Source organism: Falco cherrug, chromosome 6 (assembly GCF_023634085.1).
Source record: "Falco cherrug isolate bFalChe1 chromosome 6, bFalChe1.pri, whole genome shotgun sequence".
NCBI lineage: Eukaryota > Metazoa > Chordata > Aves > Falconiformes > Falconidae > Falco > Falco cherrug.
The window spans coordinates 82,712,056-82,729,970 of record NC_073702.1 but is presented as its reverse complement, the minus strand read 5'-3'; the positions used below and the strand labels follow the sequence as shown (position 1 = coordinate 82,729,970).

Here is a 17,915-nt window from a genome sequence, read left to right as displayed (position 1 = left end):
GCTCGCCGCTTGTTTTGGAAGCGCGCGTGGTCTTCCCCGGTTGGCCGCCGCGCCCCGCCCCGCCCCCGCCCCGCCCCGCCGGGGGCTGCGCGCGCGCCCGCACTACGGTTCCCAGGATGCCGCGCGGCTGCGGGAGCCGTTGCGGGGGGGACGGGCGGCGGGGGCTGCGCGGGAGGGGCCGTGCGGCGCAGCGCGCGGCGGTGCTGTGGCGGCGGCGCGCGGGCAGACTGAGGGGAGCGCGGCGCCCCCCCCCTCCCCCGACGGCTCCCGCCGCAGGCAGGCAGGGGCGGCCGCCGCCACCGCCGCCGACCCCCCCGGTCCTCCGTCTCCTTCCTGGGGCGGCGGCGGCTGCTTGTGCGGCAGGGTGAGGGCTGCCCTCCCCTGACAGCCGCCGCGGCGGGCGGAGCGGCGGCAGCAGCATGAGCGGCGGCGGTGCCGGCCGGAGCACAGCGGCGAGGGCACGGCCGGCAGTGCGGCTGCTGGCGGTGCTCGGCTGCGTCCTGACAGCGGAGGCCCAGGTAGGAACCGGCAGCGGATGGGAGGACGCAGCAGGGTCCCCTCATGGCGGGGTGGGGGGAGCGTGGCCGGGCAGGGATGCCCACGCCTGCGGGCATGGCTGCGGGCCGCTGCCTGAGGGGCAGGAGGGCTGAGGTCCTCCGTGTCGCGGGCTGGAGGAGGTGGGGAGGGGGCAGCCTCCCCGGCGGAGAAGGCTGGGGGTCCTGGGGGTCTCGCTCAAGCTGGTAGCCTCCCCCCCCCCCCCCCGCTTCCAGTTCCACACCGTGTGGGTGCTGCTTGCTGGGATCCAGCCCGGGGCCGGGTGGCGCGTGCCTCCGGTCTGCGGGGCCCCGCCGCGGCGGTGAGGGGGGAGAAGCCGGTTGACCTGGGAGCCAGCGGTGGTCGTACCCTTATATAACGGTCTAGCTGCACAGAGGGCTTGTTTAATCCAGGTAACGCAGCCCGCTGCCTGTGGGGTGCTGTGCTGAGGAGCTCGGGCTTGGATCGTGCCCTTGGCTTTAGGCAGAAACTTCGGCGTCCTCACGGAGTCGACAAGACGCCATATGTTCAAGTGGTAGTACCGGTGCCCAGGCTTGGCTTGTGGTTAGGTCGTGCCTGCTTGCCCACGTTACAGAGAAGGATGCGAACGCTGCTGCTTCCTGTAAACTGCCTTCACAGCTTCAGAAGGACAGGTGTCTGTGTAGGGAGTTTGGTGTTCATCAGCAGTATGCCTGTGGCTGAAATAACGGCTGGTGTCAGGTAGGGAAGGATTTCAGCTGGGCCAAAGACAATCGAGTGAGTTTATGTGAAATGCCCATGTGGAGCAAAGTTTGTCTTTTGTGTCTGCCTGTTTCCTATATTTTCCAAATTTCTGCTTTGTATAACATGCTATATTTGTAAGTGACCATTGAAGACAGTGACTCAAGTAGTCTGGCATAGATAGTTTTTATTGCAGTTTCTCTTGTTGTAAGTTGAGGTTCTCGCAGGTTGAAAAAAACATTGTTTTAGTAGCTATTTTAGCATAACTCAATGCTAATGGAGTTGAGGTTCTTAAACAGCCCATTAACAAACTGGCATGGTTTTCTTGCGACACTTGACACAGATCAGTTGTTGTTATTTCATAAAATTGTTGGCATATTGTGTTCAGAGTAAACATCTGTGGAGTTTGAGTTACGCAGAGGAAAAATAAGCTAGCCATTAGTTCTTAAGAGTCATGTTACCTGTAGCTTTTCTCTCATCCTGCAGCTATGGCAAAGTGAAATACTAAGGAACAAACAAGGTGTCCCAGGTGGTCTTCTAATTGTTGAAGCAATTAAAGTACAACATGATAACACTAATAAGGTTGTTTGTATGAATAGGCTGCTTGTTATTATATGCATTTATTCAGGTTTTTCTTAATGTTGAAGTGCTGAATACATTTCTCTTTCCAGATTTCATAAGGCGAAATTGATGCAGGTTGGCCGATGACCTTTTCTTCTGAAAGGTTGATTTATCTTGGAGAAGATAAGTTAGAACTTTTAACATCTCCAGTGCAGCTGCGATATCTGTACAAGAACTAAACTAGGTTTGACAATACATGGAAATACTTGATAAGCATATTAGAAATAGGGAAGAAATAGCAGCTGTTCAATGTCAGTTGGCTTCTTGAACAGAAATTGTAGTAGGCTAATGGTTTTGGAGTTTATCTTCGAGTTCAAAGTAATTGACAGATGAAAAGAAAGCTTGATACTTGGCCATTGTAACAGAAGTTGTGGTAACTTACAGTACAGTTTGGCTCTGTATTTGTGTACCAAGTTAATCAGTAGAGTTGAATTAAAAAAAAAGGCAAAATACCAATTCTGTGAATAACAAAGTAGGTCTTGCAATATGTAATTTTAAATGTGTAATACAGTGTTCTTATTTTGATGGCTCCAGTTTGAAAAATAATTCATTGGAAGATCCAGGTGTCGACAAAAATGAGTTTTCTGCATGTTCTTAGTGTTCCATCGTTATGCAAGTGAGAGCACTGAAGCCTATACCTGGACTAATAAAAAACCTATTAACTGGGGTACCTGAAGTCTGGTTTGCTGTTGTATTAGTGTGCTATGAACTGACTTCACTGATGTGCAGTATTGATGTTTCATATGTGCTGTCAAACCATTTTATAAATTGTGGTTTGGTACAGATATAGCATAGTTTAATTTTAGAGCATGCCTTCCAAGGAGACATTGATTTTGCTATTTTATATATACAAGGAGCTGACTGTTCCAGTTCTGAAAAAGTTGTAGAAAGAAATAGAGAATTTTGTTAGCTTGCTTTTCTTGCTCTAAATTAATTTTTCTCTTAATAATTTCTTAGACCAGTTCTAAGTTTTTGGGGAGGGTTTATTTTTGAAACTTCATAACATTCAAAGTAAACTGCATTGTGTTTTGAAAGGTGTTCTTAGAATCAAGATTTTTATCAGAGGCCTCTGGCGAAGATGTGACCACCATTAATTTGCCATCTTAGCTGCATAAAAAGACTGCAGCTTTTTATTTTTCCATGGGGATTTGTCACTGAGTGTAACTATTGCATGCTTATTTGGAACATTTTCCCCTGAAAAAGCATTTTCAGTTCTGCATAGATGGTAAAAATATTTTTGTAAGCAGTGGATAGCTTCATGAGGTGGTCATAAAAATACTTTCCTGCTTGTTACCTTCTGAGTCCAAAGAAAATTTCTTGGATCTCTCCTGCTGCTTTCAGCTTAATAAGTGACTGCTTTTCACATAAGGTTTATCCTGTTTATACAGTTTAATAACATTGGAGCAAAATGTTTAGAGTTTCCTTTTTGCCTTTTTAAATTTCAGTGAAATGTACTGCTGCTTGTTTTGTGGAATGATGTTACCTGAAAAGACTGCAAAGTTAATTTCTGACGATGTATGACTGACAAGAAAATTTGAAAATTTTAATGAAATCATGATAGACTAAAATGCATGGTGTTTTTATTTCTATAAGTATCAGCAATAATAAGTCTCGTCTTCTGACTTTGAAGTTGGCAGTCATGTGGGCTGTGAGCTTTCTTGGCTTTATGAAAAACCTGTAATTGCACATAGGCTCTTTCATAGCTGTTTGCCCAGGTTTGAAGTTAGATAGCATTAACAAGGCAACCGTAATGGCATGAAAGACTTTGGGTAAAGTACCTTCCCTTAAATGAATTTTGCTTCATTGCCATATCTACTCTGCAAAATTGACAGCTTATTTAATGCCTCAGGAAAAGTAGGATCTACGTAAGGTGAATTTTCTGCTTAAATGCTTTATTGCCATACCCTCACCTCTTAATTCTCACAGGAGGTTGGGGGAAATCCATTTTCCAGGCCTCCTTTATGCTCCATAAAATAGCAGAAGTCTACAATTTGGTTTCTAGTGGCTCTCTTACATCAAGCTTGGTTATATAAGGGTATCTGTTCCGTAAAGTAGTGGAGTGATTTATCATGCGTGAAACAGATGAGATTATGAAATCATCTAATCTATGTGAAATCTGTGGAGAGAGGGGGGGGGAAAAAAGCCACAAATTAATATTTTGTCTCATTTTGCCCATACCCTCTTAAGAGTTAGACATTCTTCTAAGCCCATGCAAGATGTAAGATGTGTGGGCTTTCCTATTTTACATGCTTTCTAGGCCATCATGTATGTCCTAGATGAATTTCCTGTCTGGCTGAAGACTAACAGTAGTAAACAGCAGTGTTTAGTTCCATTCCCTTATATAGGGTCTCACGCCTTCAAACTTACCTTTGAAAGGCCTTTCAAACATATTTGTAGTTGTTGAAGAAGCTATGCTTAGGAGTAGTTAGTTTAGATTTAATGGAACATATCATGTAAGTGTTCACAGAATCACACTGGCAGTGTTTCTGCCTCTCACTAAGACACTGTCAGGGTCTCAGCAGAAGTGTTGCTGTAGCTTAGTCTACTTAGTTGAGTCTGTCCTCTGCTACTTGCATGGTTCTCCTTTTCTCTCCTGTGCTGGCAGTGGGGCTGCTGCCCTTGTGTGCACTCCTTTTTGTAGAGGTGGTCTTAAGCTGGTGCAGTGCCTTGAACCAGCTTGCTGTCCTGGTGCAAGAGGAGGGATGGGACCTGGAAAGTGCAGACTTAGTTTTGCAGTAGATTCACAGCCTTACAGTGCAGGTGCCTGTACCTGACTTTCCCAGTATTTATTTCTAGAATTTAACTGTGAAGTTACTAACTTCTTGGGCACAAAAGTACCTATTCCCCTTTCTCCCATGCCTCTAAAGAAAGTAGCTGGAGTGTTATTTAATGGCAATGCACGATTAGGGGTTTTTTTAAGCAATACAACGAATGAGCATTTGGTAGGAGAATACTTGGTATGCAGCTCTGACGTGCTAATATGCCATGTGTTTGTAGTTTGGAAAAATCTTGCTGCTTGTTCTGCAGAAAGCTTTTTGCTGAATCTGTCAACAAATTTCAGGGCTGAAAGCGTTAATCTGGTGAATTGATTCAGCATTGCATTTGTAGGTAGGCTAAAGCTCAAAAAAAGTGCTAAGGTCTGTTATTTTCTAATTCTGAGCATGTAAGTTACATGGTAGAGTGATTTTTAATGATGAGGAATAATATGCTGTGGAACTGCATTTCACTAGTATTTCTTTCATTGCTATCTTTCTTTAGAGGATTTTTCTGTAGTTAATATTGCATTTCTTGATTAAAAACAACTATTTTTTTTTAATAGCTTACAGGTGTCCTAGATGATTGTTTGTGTGACATAGAAAGCATCGATGACTTCAATACTTTCAAGATCTTCCCCAAAATACAGAAACTTCAAGAACGTGATTATTTCAGATATTACAAGGTAAATTGGAATGGTGTTTTCCTGAATAATTTAAATAAAACCTGGCAAATATAGGGAGGATTACATGTCAAGTCAACTTGGCTATACTAAGTTGTCTTTTGGAAGCCCACAGCTCTTTAAATTTGGTTGTAGCAGATTTTCAGTCCCTGGCAGTTATGCTAGTAATAAGTTATGTTTGCTGTGTTAATCCTGGAGTCAGTGACAGTAAACCATGACTGCGTTCATTCAGCTGCTAAGTGATAATTTTGAAGGTAGTGTCTTTGTACTGCTGCATCTAGAAAAGGGTTGTATATCAGCAACTTTCTGACAGCGTGCTCTACTTATCTTCTGAGAAATGTGTGTAATTTGTAATGGAAATATTACAATGGTTTCCCTTTCTTGTATGTCGCTCTCTTAGTTCTGATTTTAGTGTTTGCTGTCTAGAGAGCCGTTATTCCTTTGAAAAATAGGTAAAAATACTTAATTTTCAAGTAGTGTGTAATATTACTTTTTATGACTTTAAACTTGTGTTTTTTCTTTATTATAATCTGATGAGCAAAATAAGACTGAAGCTTGTTACTTCTGTTTTCAGCTATGTTTAACTTGAAAATTAGGTTGCATTTTGACTGAGTTAAATTGGATGGTTGCCTGGAAAAAGGGGGTTATGCTCCTTTAGGGCAGACCATCCTGTCCCTTCCCTAGTTTTAGCTCATGGGTTTGTCTGACTGCATTAGGCCAATGCACCTCTTTAACCTGGTAGATTTTTAGTTTGGTTTTGGTTGTGTTGTTTGGGTTTTTGTTCTTTTCCTCAGGATGTAGCAAGTTATCTAGTTGATCTGGGATCCAGCAAGTATTCAGCTCATGCAAGATGGGGTTATGAATGTGAGGAAGGAGAAAAAAGCACTGGAATCTTCCCTTTCTGGTCTGAGCAAACAGTAATGTGTAACTTCACACTGAATCACTTCCTGCTAAATTATACAGTTCTAACTTCACTTTTTAGGAGAAACAAGATATGGGCAACTTCAATGATAATATATCACATAGTAGTGGTAATCAGATTCTCCAAAGGCAACAGGAAGATACAAAACAGAGTATTTGAAGATGAGCAACAAGGTTTCATACAACAGTAATTTCATCCTGCAGATTTAGAGCTAATCTTCATTTTGACAGCAGTTCTGCAGATCATACTTTAATGGTGTGCTGCAGTCTTACCTTGTCTTTCATACTGATCTTCCTAATAGATGGGCAGCTTACAAGGGCCACTGTGCCATCCACCCATCACCACACATTATTCACTATTTCCGGTTGTGACGGGGAGGAATTTGTGCTGCACAAGAAAACTTACTAAGTAAGAACGTTTTTCACTCTTTCCATTCTCAATAAGCAACAGAGATTTTTGATGTCCCTGCACAGAATCATGGAAGTGCTGTTAAGTATGTAGATGGATGTGGAAACTTTGAGGGGAGGCAGTGGTTGTCTAGGTCAACTACGGTGTAGCTAAGTATGAATAAGCGTAGGGGGAATATACTTGTTCTGGGAATGAAAACACTCCTACTCTGAAGTAATTTGATTTGTAATAGCAATTTGGATCATAACTTTCATAACTACAGTCACGGTATTCCCATTGTGCTACTAGTTCAATAGCCATAAAAGAACTCAAACTTTAATGTGTAATATCGAATGGACTAGCTAGTTTTTGTTTATGAAGGACAGTGGTTGTTTGACCCTGGCTGGATGCCAGATGCCCACCAAAGCTGTTTTACCACACCCCTTCTCAACCAAATAGTGTAGAGAAAATGTAATGAAAGGCTCATGGATCAAGATAAGGACAGGGAGATCACTCAGATACCGCCATGGGCAAAACAGACTCGACTTGGGGAAATTAATTTATTACCATTCAAATCAGAGTAGGATAATGGGAAATAAAATCAAAACTCAAAACCACCTTCCCTCCACCCCTCCCTTCTTCCTGGGCTCAACCTCACTCCTGATTATCTCCTCCCTCTGGGCGGTGCAGGGGGACTTTCTTTTTAAAGTCTTGCTGAAATTGTGCTTCTAGGTGGTTTCTAGCTAGTTAGTGGAACACTTCTCAATGAAAGAAAGAAATTTTTTTGTCTCTGTATAGTTTTATACATCAAAACATGCCTCATAATATGGAATCTTCTATTCTGTGGCAAGTGTATAATAATATTATAAATGCTAATAATGAAATCTAATACTTCAGACCCTGAAGAAAGTAGAAGGATGTTCTACGTCATCAGTGCATGATTGGTGTTGATTAAAGCACGGGTGCTCTACAACCTCGGTTTCTCTCAGAAGTGTGTGTCTGTGCACACTGGTCTTCAGTGTTTTTGAATCATTCTGGGACTAACATATCTTGATTTGCAGGTGTTCTTTCTGAAGTAATCTGCAGTTTAGACAGCAGTATTCATTTATTTACAGTCTTCCCCTGTGTAAGAACAGCTACTGGTCTTTTTTTTTGGTAGAAATTAGTGGGAGGGGCGTATTTTATATAATAGGGCTTATTGTGAAGATGATGTAAAAACTTTTTTGAAAACATTTAAAAACAGAAGATGAGTGAACAAGTAAAAAAATTTCTAAATTTTTTTTTTCTAAAGATGGTGTTTGTGAATTGAATAGAGGAAATGGGGGGCAGGGGAAAGCAATCGAAAAATCTCAGTTTTTAATGTATCTGTGCTAGCGTGGCTTGAACTGTAACTAGAAGATAGTTGTCATCACTCCTAAGAAGTCATACCATCTGCTTAATGTCTTGTTAGGTGGTCTTTTTGACTGAGGAATCTCTTTAGCACTTTAAAGCTGAATTTATAATTACCAGACATGCTGAATAGTAAATCAAACTGGAAACCTGGAAAACAGTCTTTCCCTCAGATGATGTGTAGCAGTTAACTTTGTATGCATGTTTTGAAAAGACAGAGAAAACTTACTTGCTGAAATTTTTGGTAGCGGAATTTAGTAGAATAAAAGGCAGTTGAGCGAGTCAAACATTAATTTTTGCTCTTTGAGGTTCTTTTGTGATATTGACAGAACATTTGAAGAGGGAATTCATTTTGTTTTGCTTTAAATTGGGTATGTAGTGCCACAGGACAAGTTATCCTTCAAGCACTGAAGGTTGTTTCTTCATTTCTGGTACATAGTTTTGATTTTCCTTACCTGTCAAAATTAAGATAATAGACTGGAGGGAGAGCAAAATCTGGCTATAATTCATCTCTGATTTTTCATATTGTGCCTGTTTTGTGTCGGAGGCATTATTGATCTAATTTTCCTTATGTTTAGTATATTATGTATAATGCTGGGGGGGAGGGGAAATGATTTTTTTTTTTTTTTTATTTAATGTGAGTCTCTGGTTTAACAATTCAGTGTACGTAGCCATCGGGCTTCTATTACTGTATTCTCCCAAAAAACAATCCCCTTAAGCAAATCAGTGATCCAGTATAAGTGTACTCTGCCAGTTAAATGTGTTCAAAGCATGAATTTTTTTAAAAGGAATAATTGTTAAGGACAGCTCAGTGAATTCATTTTTTCTACAAATTAAAAGATTGAGGAATATGTTTCTTTTATCATAGCAGGAACCCTTCAGATACTATGTGCAGTGGACTCCCAAGTTCATCAAGAGCATGAGATTTAAGTTCAGTTTCCAATTCTTCGCTTAAGAGGCTGCTCTGGCACTAATGTACTAAGATGTGGAAGCTTTGTTTCCTGCCTAGGTTTGTCCTTATGTAAAGCAAAAATACAGGCTATAAATTACATTAATTAGAAAAACATTCCTACATATAAGGGGAAAACATGTTTTTCTGAAGACTAAATTGATGGTGTATTTAGTCTCAATCTTTTAACCTATTAGGTATAGCAAGTATACTGTTCTTTATAGTGTGTGACTATTAATTTACCTTACAGCTTGTATGTATTTTTTTCATAAACTAGCGTAAGGATTAGTCTTATGATGTAAGATTTGTAAATTTAAATAACTTTTATAGGCACATTTATAATTCTGAAGTGTAGACTTTGGTTTATAAACATGAAAACATAGGTTTTATGCTGTGTTTGACTACAGGATCAAATTCAGTATTTGCAACAGTTTCAAAGGAGAAGTGATACATCAAATCATTGAAGATGTAGTTTGTTGGATCTAAGTAGTGACTTCACTGGAATATATTCATGAATAGTATGTATCAACTGAAGAAAACCAGTACAAGCTGTGCAAAAGGAAAACAGTAAAAGAATAGAAGTTATTTTTGTTTTCTGTGGATTTTAGTTTTTACTTTGAAAGTTTTAAAACTGACTTTTTATCTGGAAAATAGTGGTTGCTACTGTATTTTATTTATCATGTTAGATTTCAAAGATGGTGTATTTCTGCAGTATTTCTGATTGATCGTGCAGGAAAACTTTTCGTCTGTAGTCTTCAGTTGAGGAATGATAAGGTCAAAGTGGTTTTTCTCACTCGTGTTTATTTATATGTATAAGGCTGGGATTCTTCTTTTTGTTTTGTTTTTCCTTCACTGACTTTCATACTGACAATCCAAGGAAAGTGTAGTAAAGTGTTTGAATTTTTTGCCATGTAGTATATACTAATATGCTTGGTACTTCCTGCCTTTATTGTGCCATTTGATGACAAATAGGAGCGCTAATCGTCACAGGATTTGCTGGTAATGTTTCTGAAGTGGTTTCTCTTCATTATTTATATTTGTACTAGATCAGCTCTCTAATTTGATGCCATTATAATACTCATTCTTCATTGACTAGCTATGATGAATAGTAATGATTGCCTGTTTTTATTGCTTGAAATCTGAAATTATCCAAGCACTTACTTGAATTAGTAAACTTGTGCACTAGTCTGTCCTCCGTCAAATATATTTTCTTGATCAGTACAGTACAAGTATAAATGATGGTTAAGTACAACCATTTTAAAGCTGCATATATCTGATTTGCCTTCTCTTTAGTAGTTTATTTACAGTTTTGAAGTTACATTAGTGGTGAGATTTAATTTGTGCTGTGATATACTATGTGTTTCTGTCCACTGCAGACCATTATCACTAATTATTCCACTGCAGAAAGTTTTAGAGAGAGGGTAGTTAAAACGAAACTAAACAAACCCCACAAAACCCTCCAAACTTTAAGTACTAAATTTAACCCTTTTTCCTAGTATCCTTTCCTTTAATTTGTAAGGATTTCCTGATACTGAGAGCTCTTTCTTTTAAAGTTGCCTTTTGAGTGCTCTTTTTAAACTTTTGCTTTTGTATGTTTAGGTCAACTTGAAGAGACCGTGCCCATTTTGGGCTGATGATGGCCATTGTTCTATCAAAGATTGTCATGTAGAGCCTTGTCCTGAGGTATGGATCAAATAACATAAAATAGAAAAAGGCTATTTGGTTAAAAAGTTTGGTAATTTACAGTGACTATTGTAGTGTACTGACTAGTGTAAAAAAACCCCAACTATTTACTGATGAGAACTTAAATTTAAATGAAAGAGTGACAGTGAAATTACAAAAAAAAAAAAATTATTTTAAAATTAAAAAAAAATTATTTTAAGGTCTTAGTCATTTTAACCAATAAAACAAATAATTTTGAGTCTCTTCTAAGCTCTAGCACTCTTTTGGATACCACTTTGTTGAGAAGGTAAAGGAGCAAGTTAATTGTTCAAAAACAATTTGCTTTGACCTCTGTAGGAATAACATTTAATTTGTAGATCTTAATAAAGCATAATCATTTCTATGAGCAATGTAAAAAATGCAATGTATTTTTTTGTTTTTAGAGCAAAATACCTGTTGGAATTAAGGCTGGGAGCTCTAATAAAGTAAGTAGTCGTTTATTTTCTAAGTTCTTCCTGATTTTTTTATTTTTAAATCTTAATATTACAGTAGCTGCATGACTTTTTATTACAAGCCTTTGGTCTTGGCATAGTGATGAGATTGTTAACATAACTGATCAGCTCCTGTATGTGGCTTTTCATTTTTACTTTCAAGTATAATAGTGTTTCTGACATAGCTGGACTGTCGTGTCATTCTGAGTCTGTCATAGCTTGAGAGCTGGTGCAGACTGAAACAGTGAGTGGTGGGGACAGCAGTACATGGCCACAGAATGTCTGATGCAAAATTCTTTGTTAATTTCTGAGATAAGGCCACCTTCTATAAAGCCAGAGGCTAAGATGCGCAGATGCAGTAGCAGTGCAGTCTTTTGTAAGAATCGTACATAACCACAACCTCTGATATTAAAAGAACTCGAACAATTACATGTACTTTTGTCATGTTTAATCTTGAGGAGGTCATTAGTCTAAAGACAATTTAAGTTGAAGTGCTCAGTGCAAGCTTAAATAGTTTGTGCTGTTGGTGTTCCCTTGCTTCTCTCCTAGCCATCCTTCCTAGATCACCAAGTGATCTTAGCAAAGCCAAAAAAGTAAAGAGGATATATGTGCCTAGAAAAGAGATCAGAGCAGAAAAACAAAACAGTCCTCCCCCACCCCCAAATCTCAAACACCATGCCCAAGAATAAGGATTTTAGCAGTTGATGGGATAATGGTGCCCAAAGGAGAGAGCTTCCTGTTGAGTGCCTTGGCTGCGTTGCAGACTCATAACTATTCTTGCTTACCTAGCATATCTCCATCTTCCCTAGTACTTCCCACCTCACGGGGCAGCTGTACTTGCTGCTTTCCTCACCTGAGCATAGTTCACTGTTTCATAAATGACTGCTGGCGTTAGGTTTAGACTTCATGCTGAGAAGGATAACCAAAGGTAGCAGAGGAATGCTTCATTGTGAATTGATCGCTTCTTTGTCCTGCTGTCATGAACAGTGCAGGCAAGTCTGTCCCAGCTTTAGCTCAAAAGGACGGCTTGTCTCCTGTTTATACGTATATTGTTAAGCTCACTCTGAAGTAAAGTCTGCCCCTTCATTTAAAGGTTCCTGGTGATCAGAAAAGAAACATCTTTCTCACTGACATGACTTAAATGTCAGTCATTCACACTTACAGCACAAGCAGCAGTAGTTGGTCGGGGAAAACCTTGGTACTGTCTCTGGGCAGAAGATCTTGAGTTTTAGCTGGATGATCTGTTGCCAGTTCTATTTTTCATTGACTGTTCTCTTCCAAGTTTGATTGTAGAGAAACGGACTCCTGGAATGCCATAATGCCTCCTAAAGAGGCATTTTAAAACTTTAAAGGCTTCTAGAAAGGATTTTTCTAGTGAGCATTTCAGCTTCCTAATTGCTTAATCTTGAGAGCCATAAGAAAGATGTTAATTAGTAGCCAAAGAGTATGCAGTTCTTAAAGATAGTTCACATGAACATATTGAATTGGACTTCAGAACTGAGAAATCAGCTGCTTTGTGCTTTCACCACAATAAAGAAACTGGGATAGCTTCTTTGGGAAGCTGTCATTTAATGGTGTATTTGCTACGGTTGTTTGCTTTGAATTGCCTTGTAGGTTGGTGCAGCCCAGCTACAGTACTAAAATTTGGGCAGTCCTGCACCTTTAATCTGTCATAGAACAAAGTTACTAATATCTGCTGCTTTACTGTCAGAAACTGAAATATTTTTGCAGGAAAATTGTCATCAGAACTGACATAAAAATTACCTATGCTGTTTTCTTCTTATGATTCAGTTAAAGATCTTTCTTGGAGCCAGTTAAAAGTTGGCAATCTCATTTAATACCCCTTTTAAGAAAACATCAAATTTGTCTTAAGATGAATGTTTTGTTTCAAGGACTGTGCTATTAGCCTGTGCTTGGTCCATTTGGGGAAGTCCTCAGTCTTGTGGATTATCCTTAAAGTAGTGTTTTTTAAAAAAGGAAAAAAAATAAAATGTTTTTCCTCTGGGGGCATACATGTCCAGTTCATCCTGATAGTGTCTGCTTTGGAAAGGTGAAAACAACCAAAGGCATGTTTTTATAGTAAGACTATATCTTATATAATCAATAGTAAGAGCTATAATCTGTTGAGTAGATCTACTCAGTGTAGAATCCTGTGGAGAAGTTTCCTGTGGTCTAAGTGCTTGGCTTCCATGCAGTTTCTTATTGCCCTTCGTTCTTAATGTAGATGAGCTTGTAAACTTCTAGCTTTATTTAGGCTTTCGTGGGGGATATTTTTGTTTGTTTGCTGAACCGTGGAGAGAACAGTTCTTCTTTTGAAAGCTTATCTACCCACAAAAGACCAGCGTTACATTTGCACAGCTTCCACACAGAAGTGCAGTTAGCAATAGAGGATCTCTTCAATTTTATGACAGCAACATAAGCTCTTTGAAATGGTGCTGGAGAGGCACAAAGTAGTTTCCCTTTCTATGGTCCTGTTTCATTTGAGTGTTGAACACTTTTGGGGGGGCTAGACATTAAAGGACTGTCATGACAGCTGCTGTATTAATCTTTAAAGCAAGGGGCAGGATGCAGTAACTCAAGGTTACAACATTTCACTTAAATATTTTCCTTCCTACCCACTTCTTTGCTGTTCTCTTCTAGAAACTGCTTTTAGGAGATCCTGCTTTGGCAGGAACAGATAATTTGTCCTGATCTAGTCTGGTCACAGAGCACTGATCGAATAGCTTTTGCTGTTAGGAGAACAGTGAAACCCGGAAACACATTTTGAGACTTGAATGTTCATTCTGTTTGAAACCTTAAATTTAGGATTATATTCTTGGCCGTAATTTTTTTCACTTCAGGGTAGGGATTGGTTTGCAACTCTAGACATGCAGAATGTTTACTTCAGCATCTTAGTATGTTATTTCATCAGCAGTCTTTGTTTCATTCTAGGTTAGATCCCTTCCTTGTTCAGATTTTTCCATTTAACATCCATGTGATGCTTAAGAATGAGCCCCCACACCTGGCAAATCCAAGAAAATTGAGTGAGAAGTTCCTCTAGAATAAACGTTTGTTATGGGCAAGGCCCCTAACAAGTTTTAAATTATTTGGGTTCTTTAATCTTCACTTCTTTGTCTTTAGTCTTCAGTAGTTGTTGCTGTTTTTCCTTGTATTGGTTCTGGCAAATGCATTTTTAAAGCAAGTCATCTTCCTTACTCATCTGAACAGTTTTAATTAAATCCTTTCTTTTTTGAGAAGTATTGTGATATGTATTGTGGTGGTACTTTGCCTCTGGCATCTTGACCAAAAGTCTGTACCCAGAAATTAACTGTTCTTTCTTTTTAAATGTATCAAATTATTATTGTTGTTTGCTATTTCTAAAGGGTTGACCAAAGCCTTTAGCTTACATTTTTATTTTGAGCTGGTTTTGGATAGTAATCCTTTGTGTCGATATGCATGTCCCCTAAAGTAAAGGGAAGCCAGCAGTTTAGCTTTACATAAGCTTTCAATTACTTTATGTTTTTCTGCGTTTCTTAATGGGGCTGTGATAAGGCTGTGTAAACCTGAGGCTCAGTGCATGCACATGCACATACCACCCCCCACCAAAAAAACTCAAAAAAAGAGGAAATGGGTTGTTTATCTTTATAAGAGAGCACTGATGCTATCTATTATGTTCCAAAACTGTCAGAAGAAATTTTTGACCTTTAAGCTGACAGACTTTACAAATTCCCTGCTTACATAACCACGTTACTGTAGAATAGTGGAATTTAATCTTTCATTCTTCAAATGTTTTCTTCAGAAGTATTCTAATAGTAGGTCTACTTGAGTGGATTATATTTAAAAAAAAATACTGTAGAATCAGAGTTCAGCTTTTATATACTTCAATTCTGGCTTTAAAATAATGAAAATTTGAGTTCAGCTTGAAAAGCCTCTCTTCCAGACCTGTGCATGCATAAAGCATGCCAATGAGTAAGAATAAATGAAGCATGAGGGGGAAATGGCCACAAGTGATACATTTTCCTGCTGAAATGACCAATGAAACTTGGGGGTATGATTATGTTTGCAAAATACAAGGTATGTTTATAGGCATGACACTGTTTGTCTTCCAAGGTCCTTGTAATGGAATGTAAACCAGTATCTGAAACACTTCAGAACTCCATTTAATTTTTAAAAAAGGGGGGGGAGGGGGCAAAAAACCCCGCCACCTGGATATATTTAGCTGAATTTTCTGTGGTGGTTACACCCACAGAGGGAAATCTGCCTGATGAAATTAAGTGAAGAAAAATGTTTATCTACTGCATCTAGAATCAGAGGATTTTCCCTGATACTGGCCAATTCACTGCTAAACCTAGGAACACCTTTCGCAGCACCTGTTCTCAGCTAATTTTATGTCATTCATTTGTATATTAAAAATGAACTTTCTTACAGTATTCAAAAGCGGCAAATAATTCCAAAGAATTGGAAGACTGTGAGCAAGCTAACAAACTCGGAGCAGTTAACAGTACCTTAAGGTATGCTGTGATTTACAATAGTACAAAAATAGTAACAAAGGAGCATTTCATTTTGTCTGTCTTGTTTTTGCAGTGGGCTGGGTTTTGTTGTTCTTTCATAGCCTATTAGAAAGTAAATGTGAAATGGTGCAGGAATATGTGAAGATAAAGGTGTTAAGTGATAAACAGACTTTTTTTTAAAGTACACTGATATCATTTGAAAGAGGTATCTTGTACAGTATCAAGAGTCAGAGGAAACTTGCAAATAAACCTGCCTTTTTTTCTACTTTTTACTGGTATCAGTCTTTGTTCTTGATGGCTCTGCTGGATTAAGGGATTCTGTCCTGCTCTGTCCCTCTGTTACACGGATGTGCCTGTTCATCATTGTTCAGTGAACCAGATCAGGGAGCTTGTGAGTTACTTCTGTTATTGGCAAAGTTATTTTTAGCTTGGATCAATTCCCTGATCTTCCTTATTGCATGGCACTGACAAGGTTGGGTAGGAGGAATTCTGCAGGATGGTGTTGCCCCTGAGCAGGGAAGTGTTTGGAACAGCACTTAGAAAAACATGCATTCTACCAGGTTACTCACCTTTAAAAAGCAGAAATAGAAAAAAACAATTATTCACTGTTGATGGACAGGCATAGTGTCTTTGACCACAGATTTCAGCAGTTCTACCTGATAGAGATTGTGAAACTTTTTCCTGTCATCTGACAAAATGGGACTGCCATGAAAAAGTGACTGCTTCTGCCTGGCATGCGTTGTTCTAAACCAAACTGGATAGAGCCCTTGTCCTGTTTTGTTTTTTTTTAGGGGAAATAAGAAACTATTAACTCTCTTCTGCTCCTGTTGGGCAAAAGAATATGAGACTGAATACACATACGGAGAGCTGAAGAGAATGCCTTTTGTAAGAGTAGGATAGACAATTGAAGTTGGGAGAAGGCAGGTAGTGGATCCTGCAAGTGCAGGAAAAATTTGTGCTTGGTAGATAAACTTCAGTGTTCTCTACCTACTGGTGCTTCGTCCTCATGGGTTTGGGTCATTTTCCTTTATCAACTGTATTTTTTGTCATTATAAAATTTTGCCTGCTAGTAATTACTGGAGAGGTTCCTTCTCTAATGCTAAGTGTAGTCTCCTGTTGTGATTTGGTAGAAGGTGGGAAATGTGTCCTGTCATGGAATTGCCTCTGTTTGTAGAATTGAGCTAGTATTAATGTACTCAAATGGAATAGGTTGTTTTCATTAGTTCAAGGTGCTGCACCCTGGAGCAGAGTTCCCAGTCTTAACTCTGCTTACGTTTCGCTGTCAGTAGCATGGCATCCGTAGTTCTGTGCTGCACATATGTGTAGAAGAAAGCATTCAGCTTTTGACACTGTGTTTCATAGTGTGGGAACTTAAAATGACTTGTCTCTCTGGTACAATACACCTTTGAAAATGCTAGGGTGAACGGAATACCATTATTATTTAAAAGGCTTAAGACAAACCATATTCATAGAGTAATTTAGCTTGAAAGGGGCATTTAGACATCTGGTCTCCCACTAAAAAGCAAGGCTAACTATTGTAGCTCTCATTGAAAGTACAGGTTATGAAAATATGATTGTTCCTTCCCCCTGCCCACCCCCCCAAAGTGACAGCTGCTAAAGTGGTAGTTTGAAAAGTGTTAAAAATACATGCTATGAAAGCATTTTACCAAGCTCTTACTGAAGGAAGAGAAGTTGCTGCTTCTGCACAGTTTGTTCAAATAATGATGATATCTTCCTTGCTGTCTTTAAAAAAGTGATCTTGATGTTAAGTATTGCACTTGATGCCTGCTTGAATCTCTGTGCAGCTAACAAGCAATACCTCCATATAGTCTCGGTTTTCAGATCTAGTAATTCGGAAATCAGTTCCAAGTTAATTACTATGTTTGGATTGTGTTTCTTTCGGTAGCTCTTATTGATGTTGTTTATTTAAAAGTTTAAAATCAAATGTATTTTTTGTCCCCTCAGTAACCAAAGTAAGGAGGCTTTCATTGACTGGGCAAGATACGATGATTCACAGGATCATTTTTGTGAACTTGATGGTAAAATGTTTAAGCTTTTTCAGAGTGTTTGTTTTATTTGCTGTCTCTTAAAAACCAGGAAAGATTACAGTTTCTCTGCAAATAACCGTATTTGGAAAGTGATAATTTTGTGCTAAATGAGAGATGTGACAGTTTATATCATCTTACATGCAAAGAATGCAGTTTTTTACAAGAAGCATATGGTAGTCTACACAATGCACATTCACTGTTGCCTCCTGTTAATATAGTGAACTTGAGACTTATGGAAATAAAAAAAAAAAGGTAAATTGGAGGCA

At 39.2% G+C, this 17,915-nt stretch overlaps 1 protein-coding gene across 3 annotated transcripts in view; it reads left to right on the top strand.

Annotated features, from left to right (window-relative positions):
* Positions 1-204: 204 nt before the first annotated feature.
* ERO1B (endoplasmic reticulum oxidoreductase 1 beta) overlaps positions 205-17,915 on the top strand; it is a 32,664-nt gene continuing 14,953 nt past the window's right edge. For 2 of the 3 annotated variants that reach the window (XM_055713830.1, XM_055713829.1), the window contains exons 1-6: positions 205-518; positions 5,195-5,314; positions 10,558-10,641; positions 11,064-11,105; positions 15,519-15,601; positions 17,567-17,640. In XM_055713830.1, the coding sequence (XP_055569805.1) occupies positions 420-518; positions 5,195-5,314; positions 10,558-10,641; positions 11,064-11,105; positions 15,519-15,601; positions 17,567-17,640 (502 nt within the window). In that variant the 5' untranslated portion in view covers positions 205-419. Of the gene's footprint in view, positions 519-1,929; positions 1,951-5,194; positions 5,315-10,557; positions 10,642-11,063; positions 11,106-15,518; positions 15,602-17,566; positions 17,641-17,915 lie in introns of those variants that run through there. The other variant, XM_027801563.2, reaches the window with a different exon arrangement.